Source organism: Pogoniulus pusillus, chromosome Z (assembly GCF_015220805.1).
Source record: "Pogoniulus pusillus isolate bPogPus1 chromosome Z, bPogPus1.pri, whole genome shotgun sequence".
NCBI lineage: Eukaryota > Metazoa > Chordata > Aves > Piciformes > Lybiidae > Pogoniulus > Pogoniulus pusillus.
In genome coordinates, this window is record NC_087309.1 from 76,251,201 (window position 1) to 76,275,376 (window position 24,176).

The window sequence follows — 24,176 nt, forward strand, 5'->3', positions numbered from 1 at the left end:
ACCATTAACCCTGCTGTACTGAGTTCACCACTAAACAGTATCTCTAAATGCCACATCTAAATAACCTTTAAACACATCCAGGAATGGTGACTCAGCCACCTCCCTGGCCAGCCTGTTCCAAAGCTTGACCATTCTTTGAATTTTTTTTTCCTGATGTCAAGTCTAAACCTGCTCTGGTGCAGCTTGAGGCCATTCTCTATTGTTCTATCACTATCACTTAATCTTTTTATTGTCCTTTCAGATACCTGTAGAAGATCTCCCCTCTGCCTCCTCCACCTCAAACTAAACAGTCTCAGTTCCCTCAGCTGCTTTTTGAAAGACTTATCCTCTAGGTCTCTCACCAGTTTACTTGCTATTCTCTGCACTTGCTCCAAAACCTCGATGTCTTTCATGTATTGAGGTGCCTGAATTAGTTCAGGACCTGCTGAGCCACCTGGACACCCACAAGTCCATGGGACCAGATGGGATCCATCCTAGGGTGCTAAAAGAGCTGGCAGCTGAGCTGGCCAAGCAGCTCTCCATCATTTTCCAGCAGTCCTGGCTCACTGGAGAGGTCCCAGGAGACTGGAAAATGGCCAACGTGATCCCCATCCACAAGAAGGGTCAGATGGAGGAACCTGGGAACTACAGACCTGTCAGCCTGACCTCAGTGCCAGGGAAACTGATGGAGCAGGTTATCTTGGGGGTGATAAGAGCGCACCTGAGGGATGGCAAAGAGCTCAGGTCCAGCCAGCATGGGTTTAGGAAGGGCAGATCCTGCCTCTCCAACCTGATCTCCTTCTATGATCAGGTGACCCGCTTGGTGGATGTGGGGAGGCCTGTGGATGTGGTCTATCTGGACTTCAGCAAGGCCTTTGACACTGTCCCCCACAGCAGACTGCTGGCTAAGCTGTCAGCCTGCGGCTTGGATGGCAACACTCTGTGCTGGGTTAGGAACTGGCTGGAGGGCCGGACCCAGAGAGTGGTGGTGAATGGTGCCACATCCAGCTGGCGGCCAGTCACTAGTGGTGTCCCTCAGGGATCAGTGCTGGGCCCCATCCTCTTTAACATCTTCATAGATGACCTGGATGAGGGCATGGAGTCAGTCATCAGCAAGTTTGCAGATGACACTAAGCTGGGAGCAGATGTGACTGGGTTGGAGGGCAGAAGGGCTCTGCAGCGGGACCTTGACCGCCTGGACAGATGGGCAGAGTCCAATGGGATGGGGTTCAATAGCTCCAAGTGCAGGGTGCTGCACTTTGGCCACAACAACCCCATGTAGAGATACAGGCTGGGGTCGGAGTGGCTGGAGAACAGCCAAACAGAGAGGGATCTGGGGGTGCTGATTGATACCCGCCTGAACATGAGCCAGCAGTGTGCCCAGGTGGCCAAGAGAGCCAGTGGCATCCTGGCCTGCATCAGGAATGGTGTGGTCAGCAGGAGCAGGGAGGTCATTCTGCCCCTGTACTCTGCACTGGTTAGACCACACCTTGAGTCCTGTGTTCAGTTCTGGGCCCCCCAGTTTAGGAGGGACATCAAAATGCTTGAGCGTGTCCAGAGAAGGGTGACGAGGCTGGTGAGAGGCCTTGAGCACAAGCCCTACGAGGAGAGGCTGAGGGAGCTGGGATTGTTTAGCCTGGAGAAGAGGAGGCTCAGGGGTGACCTCATTGCTGTCTACAACTACCTGAGGGGTGGTTGTGGCCAGGAGGAGGTTGCTCTCTTCTCTCAGGTGGCCAGCACCAGAACGAGAGGACACAGCCTCAAGCTACGTCAGGGGAGATTTAGGCTGGAGGTGAGGAGAAAGTTCTTCACTGAGAGAGTCATTGGACACTGGAATGGGCTGCCCGGGGAGGTGGTGGAGTCGCCGTCCCTGGGGCAGTTCAAGGCAAGATTGGACGTGGCACTTGGTGCCATGGTCTAGCCTTGAGAATTGTGGTAAAAGGTTGGACTTGATGATCTGTGAGGTCTCTTCCAACCTTGTTGATACTTTGATACTGTGATACTGGCCCAAAACTGAACATAGTACTCAAGGTGTGGCCTCAGCAATGCTGTGTACAAGAGGACAATCACTTCCCAGTTCCTGCTAGTCACATACCCCTGCATCCAATAAAGGGTGGACATCTTCCTTGGCTTATTTTTCATTGCTAACGTATTTGTAAAAAAGTTTTTTTGTTATCACTCCCAGCAGTGACCAGCTTGAGTTCTAGCTGGGCTTTTGCCTTTCTGATATTCTTTCTGTATGACCTAACTAGATTGCTGTTCTTAAGTTCTTGCATGTCCCTTCTGAAGAGCTTGTAGACATTCATTGTAGTGCTCCAGTCACGAGAGTCATCCCACCCTGTTTTTGTGGTGGCACCTATGTCATAACTGTCCTGTTGCACAGTGGCTTCCAACTCCTCCCATTTGCTGTGTGCATTGGTGTAGAGACACTTCATTTGGGCTGCCGGTGTCTACAGCGTGCCTCATGGCAACAGGTTGAAGGTCTCAAAGGTCCTTACTGTCACCCCATCCCTCCAACCTTGATGTGTTGTGCCACTTTTCAAGATAATCTTCATATTACTATGCTCCTCCCCCTTTGCATCTGTTTTAAAGCCCTGACAGCCCAATTTCTTGAGCAAAAACCCTCTTCCACCTTTGAGAAAGGTGTTTCCAGATTAAACCACTCTAGTTCCCTCATCCACTCCTTGTAAGCCTTTCAGCTGTAGACCCCTCTCCAGCTTTGTTGCCATTCTTTGGACATATTCCAGCAGCTCGATGTTCCTGTAGCTAGAGGCCCAAAACTGAACACTCTGCTTGAGGTGAGACCTCACCAGTGCCGACTGCAGGGGCACAATGACTACCTTACCCCTGTGTGCTATACTATTTCTGATACAGTCCACAGTGCTTTTGGCCTTCTGGCAACCATGGCGTGTGAATTTAGGTATATTTCTTATGCCTAATATTTCTTACTCCATGCATTCTTTTCACATTCCTAGATGCTGCTCATTCAATCTCATTTTGACTTAGGTAGAGAAAAATGGACTTTTGCATGGCTTCAGAGAGCTTGCTTGCCCGTCTGCTAAGTTGCACTCTGGAGTGAGCCATAAGGAACCCATCTCCTAGTACTGTTGTATAAAACAGGTGCCTAAATAGGTGTCATAGTATTTATCTTGTAGTTTAAAAGTTGGTTTGAAAATTTAAAACTATACTTGGTTTCTTTCAGCCGTTCTGTAGTCTGATTCAAATCCATGGACACAACAGAGCTCGCCAGAGAGATAAACTGGGTCACATCCTTGAGGAATTTGCAACCCTTCAGGATGAGGTACTGTCCTGGGCAGCAGGCCAGCAAGCATTTCTTTACAAGTATATTCCTATAAGAATGTGGTACGTGGTAATATATTCTACATTAATGAAGTAGCTTCTCCATTTGTCCTAAAATCTTTAGGACAAGGTTTCCTCAAATGCAGCCCACAGTCTGTAGGGTACATCCCAAGACTCTGTTAGATCTGTTGAACATGGTATTAGATTTTTCTAACATTAACTCTGTCCCAAACAGTAGGCTTCAGGGAAAGCTGCTGTGCTGCTTGTAATTTAATGACAATTCCACTGCCTGTAGGCTCTATCCTGCTTGTAATTGTCAGTCTGCAGTATGCAAGTGGGGAGAGATGGGTGAGCCATGCTTACAGGATTCCTTTGAAAATTCAGTGGCTTGTCCCTTTAAGATGTAAATTGCAAAAGTGTATTTATCTGGCAGAACTCAGATTATGTTGCAGTCAAATCTTTATCCCCTATTTTTCTTTTTTTTATCCTCTCTTTTTCAACAGGCTGAGAAAGTAGATGCAGCACTTCATAGTATGTTACTGAAGCAGGAACCACAAAGGCAACATTTGGCTTGCTTGGGCACATGGATCCTATATCATAACCTTCGTATTATGATACAGTATCTTCTGAGTGGCTTTGAGTTGGAACTTTACAGTATGCATGAATATTACTACATATATTGGTAAGAGGATGCTTTATTGAAAGCTGTTGGAGGTGGGATACTCCCACAGCTGTAATTGCAGATATTTGAGAGACTTCATTGATGAGATTTTGGTTTTATTTTTTAAATCTTGATCAAGCTATTTTAGCACATTATTTAGTGTACCTATCCATAAAATTGCAGGTGGAGAAAAAAACAACAACTTTTGGGTCTTTTTTCTGGATTTATTCAATAGTGTTCTCTTTTCTTTTCTGAAATAGTAATTTGCTGTCTACTTAGTTTCTAAACATAGTATCTATTAGTGACAGTGATTGAACTATAATGCATATTTTGGCAGCCAAGAGAATGCTGGAGGAAAGAAATTTTCTTTGCTCTTTTCCATCTTGTTGATCTTTTTTTAAATGATCTTCAGAGTTTTCTTTTATGACTAATCTGAGAGTTTACTAGGTAAAAATCAATGTCATCTTCTGTGAGCATGCTTGAAGTCACAGCTACCTTTAATGAAAATGGTTGCACTACATGGAGTCAAAGTGTTTTTCATTTTTCCACTTCTATTCACATTATTTATCGTAGTTGATGGCTTGTTCCAAAAGATAAATTATTTTAGATAGATCATTTTTGGTTCAGTATTTAAGAGATCTGATGTTGAACCTTCTTAGGCTGAAGTGCTGCACTTTGTTGTTGCTTTGTTTTGGGTTTTTTTTGTTGTGGGTGGTTTTTTTTTTCTCCTAGAAGGCTACCCCTAAGCTCCTGTTAGGTAAGTCTTCTTTCTCAGAAATTAGGTAGGTTCAAAATGTCATGGAACTTCAGTGCACCTATTGTATTTCTGTGCCGTTTCATAAGTTGGATCAAGCATCAGAAGATGGCAATATTTTTTTAAGTAATACCTCAGTAAGTAATACCAAGTGTTTTTTACCTACCTGTGTTTCCTCCAGTAATTTTAATAAGTCCCTCTTCATATGTCATCTGCTTTATGTCTTTAAGTAAAGAACTAAGAAGAAATTTCTGAGGGGAATTAAGAAGCATTACTGTTTTTTATATGTGCTCCAGATCTGTAATTTCTACTTTTTTTTTCCCACTCTTCTTTTGATTTGAAGCCACTCAAGAGATTTATTTGACCCACTTCTACTTACTTAGAGAATTAACAAAGATTTATCTTAAATCTTAAAAGATTGCATGTGAATCTCATGTTCCTCTGGACTTAGCCCTTTAATAATTTGTGGGGTTTTAATGCTTAAAACAAATCAGTAATAATCTTGTTCCTAACAAAAAATAGAACAGGTATCATTGACATAGTGTTTTTTTATTAAATGACTCATCTTCTGGAGAAATGAAGAATTCTAGGGAAAAATGATAGTGATTTTGAAATAATAAGAAACTTTGACTCCAGTTCTCAAACATATAAGACACTTGCATACGTTGAGCTGTGGTTGAACCCATACAGAGTCTTGTTTATAAAAAAAACCAAAACCACAAACAAAAATAAAAAACAGAGCACAGACTTATCTGTTCATATCTACCATGCAAAACGAAGTTTTAGCTGCCCTGAAAGTTGTTTGAGTAAAAGGCTTGGCACTTCATGAGGATGTGTGTGTTCTGAATGTATTTTGGACTGTATTATGTAACACTTACGTGCTTTTTTTACTGTAGGTATCTATCAGAGTTCCTCTATGCCTGGTTAATGTCAACACTGAGCCGAGCTGACAGCTCTCAAATGGCAGAGGAGAGAATAATGGAGGAACAACAGAAAGGCCGTAGCAGTAAGAAAACAAAGAAAAAGAAAAAAGGTATCTAGTTAAGAGAGTGTAACTTGGGCTTTTTTGTTTTCCCCTTCGTGCAGCCATGTAGAATTTTAGTTCAGACTTTGTAGAATCAATGGTGATGTGGGTAGGAAAAATGTTCTGAATTTTATGAAGGCTGAGTGTAAAGTTTTTAATTAAAATCTCATCCAGTGAGTAAGAATTTCCCTTTCTATTTCCTTACTTTTAAATAGGTCCTTCAGAAAAAAATAAAAATCATTAACAGCTTCAGCAGTTGTTTTTTCTGTTGCATCCTATGAGATGTCATTAACAGTTCCAGACAAATTACCTTCAAAAAGTACTACTTTCTGTAGTCTATAGTTGCTGCAGAGTGGTTTTTTTTTTAATATTTTTAGCTAGATTCAAAGACTAAACTTTCAGTGAATTTCCATAATTTCTCTTTGGCTTCAGATGGTGTTCAGGCATGTTTCTTAATTTTACACTGGTGAGTTGCCCTGTTTTATTCCAGTGGTACTGCTGTTGTGCAAAAGCCCCTTTAGAAACTCATGCTTTCTCTGGTGTATATGCATGAAAGAAAATTATTATTTCACTTCTATATCATAGCCTGCTACAAAAAAGGCATCCAAACCCAGTGTCTAAGTAGTATTTAATATGGGCTTGCCCATGCCTAAGTGTCTTCTAAAATAGTGGTATATTGGACCTGGCTCAGCATTAACATTGCAAGAAAACACAGTATAGAAGCTTGCTTTTGATCTTTGCTATTCTCTATCTTTGCGTGTTTATCCTTGTCTTCTTTTCAAGGGGAGCAAACAATTAGGTGTGATTCTAGGAAATAAATTCCCTTGCTTGTAGAAGTACAGAAAATTACTACTGTATATTACACTTTTTTTAAAAGGTGCCAATTGTGGGGCAGTTTGGCAGTAGTTAAACACTGAAAGCTAAAGGAGAGCTTAAAGGAATATTGTCAAGATAAAAATCATATTAAGATAAAAATGCTTTACCCTTTTAGTCTTAAATTTTAAAAGATTTCATGAAGCAAGCAAACAGACCTCTCAACTGCAAGCTTTAAATTCTAGACTATGGTTTAGTGTTGTATGCAGACATGTTAATAACCATTGACTGTCTGGGTCACATTATTTCAGTAGTGGCAATATGGTATTCATGTGCTTGTTAAGTACCTCTGAAACACATCTTACGTGGTCAGGCACCGGTTGAGCAGAAATATTTCTCCATGCTTTTTATGCTTTGGTTTTCTTTTCATTATTTTACAATGTAGTTATGTCACTGAACTGTTTTAATCTGAAATTGATAGCTGTACTTACACTGAATTAAGAGAAATATTCTTATGTGAAATTTGCAGTTCGCCCTCTCAGCAGAGAGATCACCATGAGTCAAGCGTACCAAAATATGTGTGCTGGGATGTACAAGGTAATTTATTTGTGGTTGCTGAACAATGGCTTCAATTTTTTTGTAATAGGAGTCAAGCATACATTGCCAGTGGGGCTGGAAATCAAGTTTATAATGTGATATGGTAAATAACTCTTTTCTCTTCTTCCAGTTATAGCTAAATCATAACTTTGTCTTGCTCACAGCCAAACATGTCATAAAGCTAACACTTTTCACTGTATTTATCCTTTCGTTTTCAGACAATGATTGCATTTGACATGGATGGCAAAGTAAGGAAACCTAAGTTTGAACTGGACAGTGAACAGGTTCGATATGAGCACAGATTTGCTCCGTTCAACAGCGTTATCACACCACCTCCAGTGCACTACTTGCAATTTAAAGTGAGTAACCTTGAAACTTGGAAACATGGTGCCGCTCATGCTTTTATAGAAGTTATTTGCTCACCTACTTTAGACATTGTTGTCATTGTAAGAAGAGCGTTTGATATCTCAAAGTTCATATTAAAGCACATCAGAATATCGGAGTTCTAGCTTGAGTTGTGTGCAAGGAAAATATATTGCTTTGATTTCTTACTAAAATTAGACTCTTGAATGTTTAAAAATTGGTCTGATGTTGCACTTTATGACATCTCTGGCTTGCAAGAAAATAAAATCTCTTGGAAGTCTATTGACAGACTTTCTGGCTGTGGTTTACATAGTAGCATGTCTTTATTTTTGCAGCAAGTAAACAAAATTAAACTAAAGTGGTTTTGAATGTTAAATGACCAAAGCATTAGTTGGAAGGGACTAGTCCCGTCCCCTTAAAGTACCATTGTAGCTCACAGCAGTCTTGTCTTTCTCCAAATAGGAAAACATCAATGGATGGAGATTTTCCAACCTCTGGTTAACGTCACACGTTTACTTTTTATAGTCCATTAGTCTTGGGTAACCTGATTCAGGGCTAGGCTAGTCACCTTTTTTCCTAGTGTCCAGTCTGAATTATCCAAGCTACGATTTGTGGCCTCTATCTCCACATTATTTTATCTGCTATTAAGGAGTGCTTTGTCTTCTGACAGCTTTATAACTGCTGTTCAGGTAGTTGTAGACTGCTGTCAAGTTTACCCATTAGCATCTTGTCTAACTGAAAAGTCCAGGTCTATTGACCCCTCCTTTGTTGTAATGTGCTCTAGGTCTCCAGCCATCTTTCAGATCTGCTGGCCATACTCCTGCTTGCGTAGTCTCACATGAAGCTTGTCTGTTTTTTAATAAATAGGAGCTTGCTGGCTTGTATTCAACTCAGCAGCTGCAGTTACCCTGCCACTCAGCCTGCTGCTAGCCTCTACTAATTTGTGGGATTATTCTGCCTCCGGTGCAGGAATTTGGATATTTCTTTTTAGATTTCTGGTGGTCATACTTCTAAGTTTTTCAAGGTCTGCCTGAACTAAAACTACTATTTTGTATGCCAGTCACTTTTCCTAGTTTAGTGTTATGAACAGTTGTGGAAATTAACACTGCCACGGCTTTCTCACTGTCATCAATTTTTTTGGGGTTTGGTTTTTTTTATCTCTAATAACAAAAAACATTAACTTGGAAGTATCAAAATTATATAAAACTATGTTTTGAACGGTTTCAGTATTTTGCTTGTTGTTAGCTTGAGTAAACAACAGCATAAACTTTGATTTATTTTTTCTCCCTAGTTTTTCCTGTGATTTCACCCCCTGCTACATGGCACTGTTAAAGCAAATGAATGACAAATTGTTCAGGAGAAGGACTGGTTTATAAAGAGTATGAGAAGTTAATTGCATTTTGTGGCACAAATAATTAAGCTTCATATTGCTCCTTGGTACTTGCCATTTTAAATGTTCTCAGTGTCAGTATTTATTCTTAAAATACATAGTTGACATGTCTCTGTTATAGCCACAGGCTTTCATTTAAGGTCATAAAGATACAATTCATTGGCAACTGCTTTTAATACACATGTATATATTTCCATAACACTAGGAAATGTCTGATTTAAATAAGTACAGCCCACCACCTCAGTCATCAGATCTCTACATGGCAGCTAGCAAACACTTCCAGCAAGCTAAAATGATTCTTGAGAATATTCCTAATCCAGACTATGAGGTAAGACTGAAATTCTGGGAAGAGGAGTATTTGTTTGTAAGAAATCACTGTTTTCAGATGGAGCTGTCTGAGATAATGTCATAAATTGAGTTTCAAAATGGAGGTGCTGGTTTGAGCAAAGTAGCGTGGGGCACAATTGTAGGTCAGATTGTGACATGGGAGGCTTCCTGTTCTGGTTGCTACTTTTGGGTGGAGGGTTGTTGGTGTTGGCTCTTCTGCTGAGATGGCAAAGGGACGAGGAGGAGTGGGGAAGTAGCTCTGGCCTGCTCGCTGCTTTCTACTGTCCTTTTTTCTATGAAAAGGTACTTGTGCATTTATATTATGATTATCTGTTTTGCTCAGTAATTTCTTATCTCACTCTTTTTTGTCTCAACTTGGAGGTTTTGCTGTGTGTTTTCTCCCTCACTTCTGCACTGGGGGAGGCACCCCTTGGTTTTGCTTTGAACCATTACAGGGGCAAAATGTACTTTGTCAGAATACTGAGCTAATCTGAGTGCTCTGATTGAGGAGTGGGCAGAGGAGGGTGGTGGCATCTTATGCAGTGGTCTGTTCCACTACATTAGGTAACATAATCAGGGTTGTGCACGGTGGTCTGAAATTTCTCCCCACTGAGTATCTTAGATGCTAGATAACAGTTTAGTTCCTTCTGACATGTTGGCTTGCGGCCTCCTAAAAGTGTATCAGTGTTAACAAGGAAGTGTCATGCTTGCCTCACATACTTGGAATCTGGTTAAGTCATATGTATTCTTAAGAGGTGGAAGAATAAGTTTGCATGTCATCTGAGTGAAAAGAGGATTGAACTAGCACTTCTTTTCTGGAGTAGTTTTCTAAGCAGGTAGCAATTTCTCCCTCTTTACCTATAGCTTAAAAACTAAGTATCTGTATTTTGGAGCAAGAAGGTTGTTTACTTGGTTGCATCTGAGCAGATTTAGAATAGTTTGGGGATTAGGTTCCCTAGAGAATTTAGGAATACCTGCCTGTTCTCTGGATGCTGGGGGTACTCACAAATGAGCCATCTGATTAAGGCTAACCACTTAGAGGTAGTCCGAATGTCCCCAGAGCACTTCCATGCAAAAACTCATTAGGTTGACACTCGAGTTTCCCCTTCACACCATGTCACATCGTTGGGGTACATGCCTAGAGCCTGTCTAAACCTTTAGTTGGACATCTCAGAACTTGCCATAGTTTAAGAATTTTTGAATATAAGCATGGAAAGCAGTGGTTTCTGTGGTCTGCTGAAGGAAACTTGACTATTAGAAAACCCCCTTCATTAAAGTTCTTTAGTCCAGCAGTTACACTTCAAAATGCCCTGATATCTGTTAAACTGATAATGTAAGAGGACTCCTGTATTGTTATGAGTATGTAGACATTTGAATATTACCTTTGAAACAATTTTTGGTCATATGCTATCACTTGAAAACTTACTGCTATTTTGTGTTTAGATCAACCGAATTCTGAGAGTTGCTAAACCCAATATTGTGGTCATGAAGCTGCTAGCAGGAGGCCACAAAAAGGACTCCAAGGTGAGAAAATGCCAGCTGCATTGAATGTGAAATGTAGTATTACACAAAATGCTACTTTAGACTTCTTGCAGCTGTATAAGCAGATTCAGGCTATAGCTACACTCTTAAAAGAAGTGGGAAAACATCAATTTATTTTTCCCTTTGAAATACTTTTTTTGATGCAGAAAAATCTCTCTTCTACATGTTTCAGAAAAAGAATTGGGAGGTGCATTTAGGGAAACACATTCAAATAAGGTGCTCTTGAAGAGCAAAAATAAGTAATGGGTAGCAGTGTATCAGCAGCTGGCGTGAGCGCCATCAGCAGTACTGGCCATCAGGTTTAGTCGGTGCCACATAGGCCAGAGGGAGGAGAGGGGCCTTAAGACTTCCTGCCCAAAGGCTAGTCATAGAACTACGAAGGAGCCCACTGAACAGGCACACTAGCACTCTTATGCCCATCACTACTAGAGAAGGATTGACGTACTCAAAACTGGATTGGAGTATTTCCAGACTCAGGATTTTATCTATTGCCTTTTAAAAACCTTTGTGTCTGCAGAGTGTCCTTCAACTGAGGTATTAGATTAGTACTGCTGAGTAATGTTTTCAGTCTTCTCTTCTAGGTTCCTCCAGAATTTGACTTCTCACCTCATAAGTATTTTCCAGTTGTGAAGCTTGTTTGAAAGATACTTCTGTGATACCTGAAGCATCAACTGTGTATTAGATACCAGATATAGGATGAATTGTCTAGTACTGTACCCAAATATCCTGAGAGACATCTTCAGGATAAAAGTAGTTACGTGGAAAATCTGTAGTCTGCCTTCATTATGTGATCTGAATGACGGCTGCTGTTTTAAAGTGGTTTGTCTAAAGTTTTACTGGAGAAGTTGATTTTTAACTATGTTGTTGAATAATGCTGTATCAATAGACTTTATTACAGTTTTAATTGTGATTGATTTTTGGTTTTATGAGTGAGCTCTAGACAGAAAACTTGAGACTGAATAAAAAGAATGCAGTAGAGCTCATGTCTGGTAGACACAGCTGAGCTCCTGAAATTGTACTTTGAACAAAGCCGCTTGAAGAGTTTTAAGTTTCCATGTTGTCTGAATTGCATCGAATAGAAAGACTGGCTTCTTTTCCTGCCAAGCCCTTCAAGCTCAATCTCTACAGAAATTGAGAACAGCTGAAAGTTGATAATTTAGCTCCTGCAGTGAATTCAGTGGACTTTGTTTTGCCGAAGTCTAGGAGACATTTTGCCTCAGATGTCAAAAGTCCTTCAAGACAGTGCAAAATGGATTTTTTCTAGTTGCAGATTGTCTTTATTCTTCATGGCACTGGAGAACCTCTCTAGTTAAAACTGTAATCAACATTAGCAACATAGGAACAGAGAAGACTAGGAGCCTCTTATAACTATTTCTGCCACTTTATTTGATCTTGGGTTTAATTTGTCATTGCTAGTTGGTTCCATTTCTCAGTCAGCTCTTGCATGACCTTAATGATCTTGTTTGGACTGCACTGCTGTTGCTGGATCCTACTTCTGTAATGGCTGGTGGAGGCAGAAATCCCAAGCCAGGGGACCCTCAAACCTACCCTTTCTGGAACAGTTCTTCCTCTTGTGCTTCTTAACGTGAAACAAGAAAAGTAAGCTGTTTTGTTGAGCAACTAGTGTAAAAAAAAAGTTTACAAACATAAGTTATTCTTTGATTAAACCATGCTGCCATGTCTTACCTGGGCCATAAAAGCAAATCCTGCAGGTTAGACTGTGGTGGGCAGGACAGTTCTTCGTTTTGGTGCAGAATGAATTCTTCCATAGTGATGAGCTTGTAACTCTTTTTTTTTTGATGATGCAAAGCATTTGTTTACGTTTATCCAAAGATACAGTTGTACTGTGGAGTAGTACCACTTCAGCGCTATCAACTAAGCAATAGCACTGCTGAGCTAGAGCTGGGAAGCAGTGAAGCAGTTCTGAAGCAGAACACCCACTAGAATGCCAACAATTTGCAGCTTCTGGAGGTAACCAGCAGTACTGCCCTGAAGACGTGGTTTTCCCCATTTCTCTGCTAAGAAGGGTGGCTACCATTTTATTTGTTTGCTTATCATCAGTATACTTGAATGCTTCTGTGTCATTGCCAAAGCAATTAAAATCCTGGACAATGTAATGCTAAAGGCAGCAAATTGGTTTTAGTGCAGTGCACTAAGAATTTGTTTAGCTTCTGCTGCCTTCTTGTAAACAATCACAAACATCTTTCTTATCTTAAAAATCTCAAGAACTACCTTTAGCATTTGTCCAAAGGAAGCAGCAAGTCAAAGAAAAGCCAAGTTCCACACAGGGCTGGTAATTTTACCCACTTTCATTAATGTTAGAAATAGAAGAACTGTACTGAATACACAGCAGAGAAGGTTATTTTTATTTGAAGTTATTACCTAAAGTGGACCAGGCCTAGTTTTTTTTTTTAAAACACATATCATGAACAGATACTAATTTAATCCTGAGATGGTTACAGCAATGATGTTTTCCCTACCTCACACAACTGAAAATTTTACTGAGGCAACAGTCTGTAAGTTACAGTTCCAAATAAATCTCTTCAACTGAAGTCCTTCAATTAAAGTTATATTTAGTGGATCTGCAGGCCCCTTCTCTAGCAGAAATCTACTACCATAGTTACATTCCTATGGCACTCGAAGTCACTGAGAGTAGGACAGTATCCCTGTGTGCTTTTGAACATTGCTCTGCAGGATTGCAGACCCTCTACTGTTAGAGGTATAACAACTGCTTTGCATAAAGGTGGTCTTGTTTATGGAGAGGCTGACATCCATCTAGCTAGCAAGGAGCCCAGTCAGCTTTGACTACTGTACAGAAACACAGGGAAATGTAGTTGTTTCAAAATAGTTCTCTGGCAACATAGGAACTACCTTAAGGAGTTTGGGGGTTTTGTTTGTGGTATTACAAGTGTCAAGTTAATGCCATTCATTCAACTTGAATAGTGTTTTGCTATACATTTTATACTGACTCTGTGTTCTTCAACAATCACTATTAAACTCTTGATTAACTTCATCTCGGCTGTCTACTTTTTTAACAAACATAAATGTCCCTTTTACTCACAATATGGATAAACATTTTAATGTTTTAAAATGCCTGGCTGGGAAGTGTGTCTGTTCCCAAGCTGTCTGGATGATGGTTTGCTCACACTCAAACACAGGTGTTGGTCTTGAGAATTGACACAAATACACTCTTCAAAACAACTGATTACATACAGTGGAGGATGGACTGCTGTTAAAGGTGCCATGATGGTAGTATTAAGAGTGTACTTTCAAGTTACTGCAAGTAAACTAGGTTTTAGTTTGCATTTAACAAGTTACAGAAAAGACAAAGACTACACAAGATCAACAGTGTGATACATTTTACATAATGCAGGACTTCACAACAACTACAGCTGCACCTGTGGGAGACAGATGTCTGGTAAAGGCATGGTCTGCTTTTTCACCTTTTTCAGCAGTCTGTGAGAGACTGAACAGCTGAGATAATTGCTGTTCTGTAAGACAAGTGTTTGCCTTTTTTTAGTTTTTAAGCAGAACACAGGCTGGTTGGAATAAAAAGTAGTCAGAGTATACCATTTCAGATGGCTTTTGTCATAAAAATTCCAGAAGCTTGAATTTTTACACCTGAAACTTGTGCAAGTTAGTGGTAACTGAACCATACCTTAGTACTGATACTGTGAACAGAAGTCCAGTGAAGGCTGCAGAGTAATCTTCATGGCTAACCTCTTTGTAAGACACTAGTGCTAAAATCCCCTTTTTAAAAACAAAAAACAAAACAAACAAGCAAAAAGAAGACAGCCACAACCAGGACAGTGTTTCAGACTGGTCACAGAGGGGGTAATTTCACTGAGGCCCAGAAAAACAGATCATACTGCGTAACAGGTGACTACTACAGTAATGCTTTATGAGTCCATCTACATTGACAAAATAAGCACAAGAGTAGACAGCAGCATGAGACATTTTTCATCTTTCCCATCTCCCATCAAGGTTAAGTTGGCTTCTCTTAAGATGATGTGCATTTCTCTACCGCATTGCTCAGGAGAGATCCATCCTTGGTGGAGAACTCTTCTACCGCCAATCCATGCATGCCGTTGGTGTAGTGTGACTGGACACGTCAGCTAGCTTCAAAGTTACTACACTTGCTGCTAGCTGGTTTTAATTTTGTAATTGGTAAGAAGGAAGGAGTCGTTGCAGAAGTAAAGCTGCTTTAAAATGAGCCACCAGAAGTTTAAGTTTTGTTTTTCTCATGTGGTGGTGGGGTTTTTTTTGGTGTTTTGGTTTGTTTTGGTTTTGTTTTTTTCCACCACTGAACCAGTACTAAAACTTCACAAGAAAATACTACTTCATTTGGACCTCTATGAAACCTTAAAAGGGGAATCAAAACATTTTCAGATCACTTTGCGGTCATCATCACTGCATTGATGTGAAGAGAAGACTAAGCTGTATCTCCTTTGCTCACAACTTTCGTCCTTCTCCACCATACTCAGGTAAGTGGTTCTTCACAGCTTGAGGGTTTTGAGCAAATTATGGAAAAAGAAAAAGGTAGAGAAATCTTTTTCAGAGGCAGAAGTGACTAACAGTTCTTCATCTAGAATACAGTAGGAGAAATTCTGAGACCACTAATCCCTGTACAGTAAAGCAACAGATACTGTCCCTCCCCACCTATATTTAACAGATTCAGTGGTGCTTTATGGAAAGTAAGTCAAACTGTCACCATGTGGGAAATTAGCTGCTTAATCTGCTGCAGGATATCATCCAAATACCATCTGAAATTTTTCAGCACATGGTACTTAGGTTAAAATTGTTTTCCTTCCTTTTTTACCATTTTCAATCCCTGCAAGTGCTGCTTGCTTGTCCATTTCTGATTCAGCTTCGTTCTCATCTAAATTGTAGTCAATATCTTTGTCTTCCTTCAGTGCTTCATCTTCATGTTTTTCTGGAAAAATGTTAAAATAATTAGTTTTATTCTATACCATGAAGTCATCTGTACAAGAATCAGTTACTGTTACAGTCTTCCACAGAATTTCCTCTGCTGATGTACTGATTGCTGTTTAGGTTTTCATATTCTTTTTTTTGAACCGTTTCAGAGCTGCTTTTGCTGTAAATCTTGTCTAAAAAAATAGATAAAAGATAGAATCTTTGGGGATTCAGAGAGTATAATAAAATTTGGCCAGCACTGAGATGGACAGAAAGGAGAAGCACTGAACAAATTCATAATACATTAAAAGACAGTAAAACTAGTAAAGCCAAATGCTGAAAACTTGACTGATGTTGCTTTTAAAATGTGCAACCACCACACCTAAAACATCTTAGCTTCTCTACTTTGTGTTGTCAATTGACAATCAAGCAGCTGTGAATACAGCATTAAAAATCATGTATTTTATGATGGGCTAACTTGACACAAAAGTGCTTTTCTACAGAAGATTATATTCACCAGTCATTAATTCATCTCAAGTAACTTTTCCTTTTCAGTTAACCAGACAAAAATAAAGTCACAGCATAGAGCTGCAGGGACATCTCAGCTGAGAGAGATCCGTATGGTTCTGAACACACCAAGGCCTCCAAGTAGTAACTATCTTAGTGACAGGTTTGAAAAACTTTAGCTTTTTGTTGTCCACATTCAGACCACCACATCAAACAGACTTTTAGTTACAGACCTAAAGGTCTAAAATCTTCAAAAGATGTTCCTATTCAAAGAAGACAGGATGCTAAGAGAATGCATAAGAAATCTTTTTCTGCCTTAGGCTACTTTGGATACAAGGAACTTATGCAATAAAGTACAGTATTTTTTGGATCAGACCTGAAGGACAATCTGTTTGTCTTTTTAGCTCACAGAAATCCTGGCCTTTTCGTAGGCTAGAGAGAAGAGGGTTTTTTTCTTGCACTAAAATGTTGGGTGATTTTTTTTCCCAATTGTTTCACAACACTGGGGAATGGCTCTGGCCAGTATCTTTCTGGAGCAGGTCATCTCTCCCTGCCAGGTTTTCAACAGTGTTAACATCATTGCTCATGATTCTGTGAATGCTTCTACTAGAAAAAAGCATTGTTTGTGGGCATCATTTCCTGCTACGCCATAAGGCTTCCTCTTGATTACTCTGGGCTACAGGATCCATCTGAGACCAAGTCCCATTAGTAAAAAAATCAGGTAGACATGCTGGGAGACCTGCATGGATGAGCAAGTTGCTCCTGAAGGAAATCTCAGGGAAGAAACAAACTTACAATTCATGGAAGAAGGGATTTGTCACTTGGGAGAACTATAGAGAAGTTGTCAGGTCATGCAGGAAGGCCAAATCCCTCTTGGAAAAGAAGATGGCAAAGGAAGTAAAAGAGAACCAGAAAGGATTCTTCAAATATATCAGTAGAATAAGGAAGAACAGGGAAAGTTTGAGGCCACTGCTAAATGAGAAAGCAGCCTTGATAACTGAGGATGCGGAGACAGCAGTTGCTGAATGCCTTCTTTGCTTCAGTCCTTACACCTAAGGCTGAACTCTCCTATGTACTCCAGACCCTGGATGAAGGAGAGGAAGTCTAAAGGAATGCTCCCTGCTGGTCAGTGCAGAATGGGTTAGGGATCAATTGCGCAAATTCAACACTCACAAGTCCATGGGCCCTGATGGGATGCACCCAAGGGTGCTGAGAGAACTGCTAACGTTATTGCTCTGCCACTCTCCATCATTTTTACCAAATCATGGCAGGCAGGAGAGGTGCCTGAGGAGTGGAGGAGAGCCAATGTCATTCCAGTCTTCAAAAAGGGCAAGAAAAAGGTTCCAGAGAACTATAGACTAGTCAGGCTCACCTCCATCCCTGGAAAAATGATGAAGCGGCTCCTTCTGGAGGGCATCTCAAGGCACTTGGAAGAGAAGAAGGTTATCAGGAGTAGTCAGCATGGATTTACCAAGGGAAGTCATGCTTGACTAACCTGATAGCACTCTATGATGACCTAAGTGAATGGGTAAATTCAGGGAGACCAGTGGATGTAGTCTACCTTGACCTTAGCAAGGCCTTTGACATTGTCTCCCACAGAGGAACCAAAAGAGGTTCAACAAGGACAAGTGCAGAGTCCTGCACCTGGGAAGGAATAATAAACTGCACCAGTACAGGCTGGGAGGTGATCTGCTGGAGAGCAGCCCCGTGGAGAGGGACCTGGGAGTCCTGGTGGGTAACAAGTTAACAATGGGACAGCAATGTGCCCTTGTGGCCAAACAGGCCAATGGGATCTTGGGGTGCATCAAGAAGAGTATGTCCATCGGATCAAGGGAGGTTCTCCTTCCCCTTTACTCTGCCCTCATCTTGAATACCGTGTTCAGTTTTGGGCTCCCCAGTTTAAGAGGGACAGGCATCTTCTGCTGGAGAGGGTCAAGCGGAGGGCTGCAAGGATGAGAGGGTGAGAGACCTGGGACATTTGAGTCTGGAAAAGAAAAGACTGAAAGGGGATTTAATAAAATTTATAAACATCTGGGGGCTGGTCAGGAGGGAGGGGACAGGCTCTTCTCACTTGCTCCCTGTGAGAGGACAAGGAGAAATGTGTGCTAAGTTGCAGCATGAGAGGTTCCACCTCAACACAAGGGATAACTCCTTTACTGTAAGAGTCACAGAGCATTGGAACAGACTCCCCAGAGTGTCTGCGGAGTCTCATTCTCTGGAGATTTTGAAGGCCTGTCTGGATGTGTTCCTCTGTGATCTGTGCTAGATTTTGTGGTCTTGCTCTAGCAGAGGGCTTGGACTCTGTGGTCTCCTTGGGTCTCTTCCTTCCCCTAACATCCTGTGATCCTGTGAAGTTCCTCAAGACAAATGTCTAGATTCTGATCAGGCACAACATCAATACTCTGCTGCTCAGTGCTGTGGAGACATATGGTCTCAAGTGATAGATACCAAAAATGAGCACAAGTTTGACAGTTTTGCAGACTCACAATAGTAGACTTCAGGTACCCAACGTCAAATTTTATTCATGATAGATTTCCCTCCCCCCACCCCGATACAGACCTTTACACTCAAGTACTATAAAAAGTACTATTGATGTCTTGCAGATAGCCTAAGTACTATAAAAAGTACTATTGATGTCTTGCAGACAGCCTATCTCTGTGCTCAGTGTGTTGGGTTGTTATCTCATCTTTAACAAATGCATCACATTCTTTAAAAGCCTCTATGTCCAGAAGTGTCAGGGCTAAATTCCCCAGATACCTTGTACAGCCAGTGGAGAGAGAGATAGGAATACTGCTATGGTGGTGCAGAAGAACCCAGCCTGGTACCTTCATGCTGCATAAACAGAAGCTTCCATCTTTACCCAGAGATTTGTAGAAGAGTGCTGGGGACTGATGAACTTTTTACATCTCAATACTAAACTTTATGAAACCTTACACTACGTCTGGCCAGTTGCCACTGCTGCTGCAGAAACCATGCCCTATTCCACGCTTTCACTTCTTTACTGCTCAGAACAATAAGTGATATGCTACTAACCAGCCTTTTCAGGGGTCAAGTCATCCTGCTTAGCATCATCATTTAGGAGGTCCTCCCTCTCAATTTCTTCACTGGCAGCCTGTCCCTCTGCCACCTGTAAAGCATCTTGCCTAATTACACGTTTCTCATACTCAGGTGGATTCAGCTCCTTTTGTGACTCAGGCAGCATCTCCTTATGAACTGCAGCAGGCTTGAGTAAGTCCTGTTGGCTTTTCAGTTGACTAGAAACCTCCTCCTCTTCTGCCTTATGCTCCTGGTTTCTGGTATCAGCCAGGTTGTTTATTTTTTCTGTAAACAATAAAAAGAATTCTGAGTGGAATGCTTTTCAGTGGTGGTACAAGTTAAAAATCTCTAATAAATACTGCTTTATCTTTGTCTTGCAATTCTTCTTCTTCCTCTGAAAGATTATCTTCAAATCACATCAGCTCCAAAGACAAAAATAAAACAACTTATGTTTTTTCTACTGGGAACAGCTGAAGGCTGGACAGGGTTTACTGTCAACAGACTCCTCCTTCTAACTATTTATATTTTTGGTCTATGTAGTTAGTGAATTGGGCAGGTGAAATGAAGCAGTTTAATTAAAATTCCAGCATGCCATAAAAGCACCAGGTGTCTATGTGCTACCTTTCATTACTAACAATAAAACCGATCTGATGTTTAAAATACCTCAGGACAAAGCAGTCACACAGACTGATCTGCAAGTAAATCATGGCTGTTCTTCCTTTTAAACACGAAGAGCAAATGCAGGAAGGTATTCTAGCAGCCATTACCACATCTTTTTTTTCCTGTGTATATGTAGTTTCAACTAAAAAATAAAAATCACAGCAAAATTTTCCTGAATAAACTACATGTAGATGTTGTTTTCAACTGCTATCCCTCTAAAAAGAAAGATGCATGCTCCAAGATTGTAATTTAAGATATCATGCAATCACAATTCAATAGGAAGTTGAATTTCTATCACACATTATCCTATGCAAGACTGATGCATGAGGATACATCCATTCTTATTGACAGATTCTGAGAGTTTAAAGTCAAAGGCAGCCATCAGCTTCACTGATCTGATCCCCTACATGTAATTCCCCTTATTTGCATTTTGCTCAGTGACAAAACACAGGGAGCACGGGGATGTGTTTAAAGCCTAACTTTCAGCTCTTCTGTAGTCAGGGATAAGCAAGATGTGTCAAACTTATTAAAAAAGTAACTTTTAAACATACTTGAAAATCACTGATTGCAAAAGCTGTTTTTTTTCATCCATTTCAGATGAGGAGCATGACTCCATATTTGTAAGTATGTGTTTCTTCCTTTATGTGCAACACGTCAATTACAGCAGAACTGAAGCAGTAGAATGCTAGTACTTTTTTTTTTTTAATAGATATTATCTCTCCTTACAGATGGAAAAATAGATTGAAGTTCAGTCTACTGGTATCTCTTTTTCCATCTTAATCATGTGTACAATAATGTATTTCAGATGTTCAATTGAATTACAAACATTCCTACCCAGATGCTAGTAAGTTAGTGATTTCCACATCACCTGTAGCCTGTAGTGGGTCTGTCTTTTTTACTGCAGGTAATGCTCTAGGTACATCTTCACTGGGTTTCTGCTGTTCCACATCAGCCTCCTTGAATTCTGTTTGCATCACAGCTGGCAGTTGAGTATTGACCTACAAAGTACACAGATAATCATTATACTTAAGTACAATGTACGCAGATAAGCAATGGTCTACATAATTGCTCCTGGATTTGAAAAGGGAAGTGGAAGTTGGTTAACAATTCAATAGGGAAAAACAAAATCCTAACATAGATAAAATTGGTCTGAAATTTTTGTTGGCGAGTACCACACCATCGTGAAAATGCAGTGATGTATCTAAGTGAAAACCACAACACACCAGGAGAATTTAACAATCCTTCTTTAATCCAACTGCAGCTAACAATGAGGTTATTGCTCTCCGTGTTTCACATGAAACACTACATTTTATTCTCCAAGGATCAGAGAACTATTAATGCCACATTTCTCCACAATTAGAACATGTTGATTATTTTTCAGCTCTAAAAGTATGTATCACACCTTAAGAGACGAAACTGTAAGAAAACCTGTGCATTTACTAGCCAGCCAAGGTTCCACTTTCTTTCTCTGCTGTATTTAACTCTGACCTTTCCATTACATAAAGATGTATATCTTAGAAACAGGAATTATTCCTGCTGTGTAACACTGACTGAAAACAGATAGAGACTTCCTCAGGGTCACCTTGCACTAATGATAACTTAGCTTTTGTTCAAGCAAAAAACTCCTAATTCTTGGGCAAACAAACAACTAAGACGTGTACGGCCAGACATAAGAAACACTATCATAGACACTAGGAAACATTTATTTAGGCTATGGTTGCATTAATAGTTATCTCATTTCAGACAATCTCATCTATAGATTGTCTTTCAGTAAAAGTTGTTTCCAGCTATGAACTTGTGGCAGATGACTGAAACTTTCCTACAAAGGGGCTTCAGCCAAATGCCTAAAGGTTCCTTCTAAGATTATTTTGGTAAAATGGTAAAAAACCCACCCAAACTGCAAAATAGAAATAAAGAGAAGGGACCCAGTGCAATTGTAATGAAAATCTGCTGCAATGCCACACCAGAAATTAAGTTGACCTCTTCTCTAGCATGTATCCCAGTAAGTAGCTAGTATTTACATCTTGACGTTAAACAAGCTGTGTTTGTCAAACAAGTGTACCTTCTCCTAAATGATGGGACTTTTATTAACTTATTAATATATATTCATTATTACTACTCTTTATTTTATTTGTCACTGTTGATAAAAAACACTGACAAACAAAAGCTTTCAAATTTATCTTTTTAGAAAGGGTAATTGGCTAAAATTTCCTGTCACTAACGCTTCATTCATGCTGTAGCTCTCATACAATGCACATTCCCAGGATAAAAGGTCACAGACTTCAGCAGTTGCCTCTCTCACCATTTTATATACAGGACTGGGCACAGATGGGAACCAAGGGTCTTTGGTCAGATTTTTCAGCCATTTTCTCTCACCCATTTCCAGCTATTTGCAAACCCAACTTCAGTCCTCATTTCTTTACCATGTCCACTTCTCAAGTCATCAAATGGATTCCTCTAGTAGCCTTTTCTTAGACAAGAGAAATGGGTATAATCCACTTGTTGTGGAGGGCCTGTAGGCCCAAAAGCAGGCTTATTTATGCCTGCTCTGTCTGGCCATGTCTCTCTGCCTGCACCAGGGGTAAACAAGAACAAAGGGACACAACAGACCAAGGCCATGAAGTCAGTTGCCCAGGACACCTGATTGTGTAAGTCCCCACACGCCCAGCTCATGCCTGCCTGGTGCTGGGCCCACCTGATTCCCACATTTGGAGTCCAGGCCTGTGGGTTTTGCCTAGTGTGGTAGGGTTGGGCTGACTGCCAACCTGATTGCTCATTCGAGTGGCCAATGAGGCCATTAACTCTCGGCCCACATTTGATAAATAGGGGTGCACAGGCTCACGTGCAGCCTTCCCCACATTACTTGCAGCTCTGCCACAAGGTTTCTTGCCTGCCTGCGTACTTCCTTGCAGCTTTATGCCTGCCTTTGTATGAGTGCCTGGTGTGCACATGTGGTGGTTTAGGTGTTCCCCACCCCCACACACTTTAGTAATATCCAGACTAGACTCAAACGGGCTCTGGGAATATAAATGAAGGTATTTATTTACAGCTAGCACAATATACAAGCACCTATTTACAATATATACAGCAATATACAAAAATATACAAGGTAAGATGTAATACAGAAACACGACTCCCCTCCCAAAAACCTGAGTCCCCAGGAGGGGCTCTCAACCACCCCTGCACCTTCCCCCTGCCCCTCCCAACCTTACCCCAGTCCTAAGGAAAAACAGAGGTGCAGCCAAGAGGTTAAGGAGCAAGGTTAGTGGCAGGGGAGGTTAAGGAGATGCAGCTCAGTCAAAGCCCAGCCCAAAAGTGAAGACAAAATGGCGAAAGTGTTATCTAATGTTTTCCTGTCTTGTTCCCATACCTCTCAGCGAGACTGTGAGGGGAGTAGACATAACCATTGTTTTCATTTTCACAGCCAATTATCTACTTTTTCTCACCAAAACATTCTAGCCTGCTTCAAATTAGCACAGCACACTGCCGTGGGTTGCCGGGAACAGACCCACTTGTCTGCATTCAATCGGCCTGAGAAGCAAGCGTTGGCCCCGTGCTCAGACTGCACAGAATCCTGCCCCTGCACCTGGAGATCCTGCCTGCATACCCCTGGAGAGAGCAGCCAGCAGCAGTAAGGCCAGAGTCTGCCATTTCCCCTGATGCTGGAGTATTCCAGCAATAAAAGGCCCACAGGCAGAGACCCTGAAGAATTGGACACTTGCAATAGGCTGATGCAGCCCCGGAGGGTGATTAATAATTGATAAGAATTGTGAGTAGATGCCTCTGTAATTTCTGTAAACTCTGCCATAAAGCAGAGAGCAGTTTTCAGCTCAGCTTTGCTGGGCAAACAGTACAAGATCTCACGTGGCATTGAGCCAAGGGGAAACTCTCTCTCTGTTAATAGTTTTAAAGTTTGCTAGTTATGAATAAGTTTTCTGTAGATATATATCCTAGAATGTCTCCATAACAGTGTAAAGAACCCTGTTAATATTAAAGTTCAGTGGCTGGGGGTGGTGAGAGTTGAAATATTGGAAGTTAATAAATACATACTTTTATAAATATCCTCTCGCATTAATTAATTTCTCCCCTCCGCCACATGGGCGTAGGCACTGAGAAACCCCCTCCGTGACACCACTGCCTTTACAAAGAGCTATCCACTGTCTTCAGTTCTGCTAGAATAGGGTTAAACTTCCTCACAAGAAGATGGGAAGGGCCACAGCCGAGACAGCCAAGTGTGACAAACACTGGGTATCTGATACTCTACTGACTCATGCAGGTGAGGGTGTTGCATTCTGCATTACTCATTACT

The 24,176-nt window shown here is 40.9% G+C and overlaps 2 protein-coding genes across 6 annotated transcripts in view; one reads left to right on the forward strand and one right to left on the reverse strand.

Annotated features, from left to right (window-relative positions):
- NAA35 (N-alpha-acetyltransferase 35, NatC auxiliary subunit) overlaps window positions 1-13,763 on the forward strand; it is a 31,525-nt gene extending 17,762 nt beyond the window's left edge. For all 3 annotated transcript variants that reach the window (XM_064140790.1, XM_064140788.1, XM_064140789.1), the window contains exons 16-23: window positions 3,182-3,280; window positions 3,783-3,961; window positions 5,591-5,727; window positions 7,061-7,128; window positions 7,347-7,487; window positions 9,087-9,209; window positions 10,652-10,732; window positions 11,332-13,763. In XM_064140790.1, the coding sequence (XP_063996860.1) occupies window positions 3,182-3,280; window positions 3,783-3,961; window positions 5,591-5,727; window positions 7,061-7,128; window positions 7,347-7,487; window positions 9,087-9,209; window positions 10,652-10,732; window positions 11,332-11,391 (888 nt within the window). In that variant the 3' untranslated portion in view covers window positions 11,392-13,763. The remainder of the gene's footprint in view (window positions 1-3,181; window positions 3,281-3,782; window positions 3,962-5,590; window positions 5,728-7,060; window positions 7,129-7,346; window positions 7,488-9,086; window positions 9,210-10,651; window positions 10,733-11,331) is intronic.
- Window positions 13,094-24,176, reverse strand: part of GOLM1 (golgi membrane protein 1) — a 30,721-nt gene continuing 19,638 nt past the window's right edge. For 2 of the 3 annotated variants that reach the window (XM_064140793.1, XM_064140792.1), the window contains exons 7-10: window positions 20,736-20,865; window positions 19,205-19,492; window positions 15,570-15,683; window positions 13,094-15,252 (exon numbers count right to left, since the gene is read on the reverse strand). In XM_064140793.1, the coding sequence (XP_063996863.1) occupies window positions 15,203-15,252; window positions 15,570-15,683; window positions 19,205-19,492; window positions 20,736-20,865 (582 nt within the window). In that variant the 3' untranslated portion in view covers window positions 13,094-15,202. Of the gene's footprint in view, window positions 15,684-19,204; window positions 19,493-20,735; window positions 20,866-24,176 lie in introns of all 3 variants that reach the window. The other variant, XM_064140791.1, reaches the window with a different exon arrangement.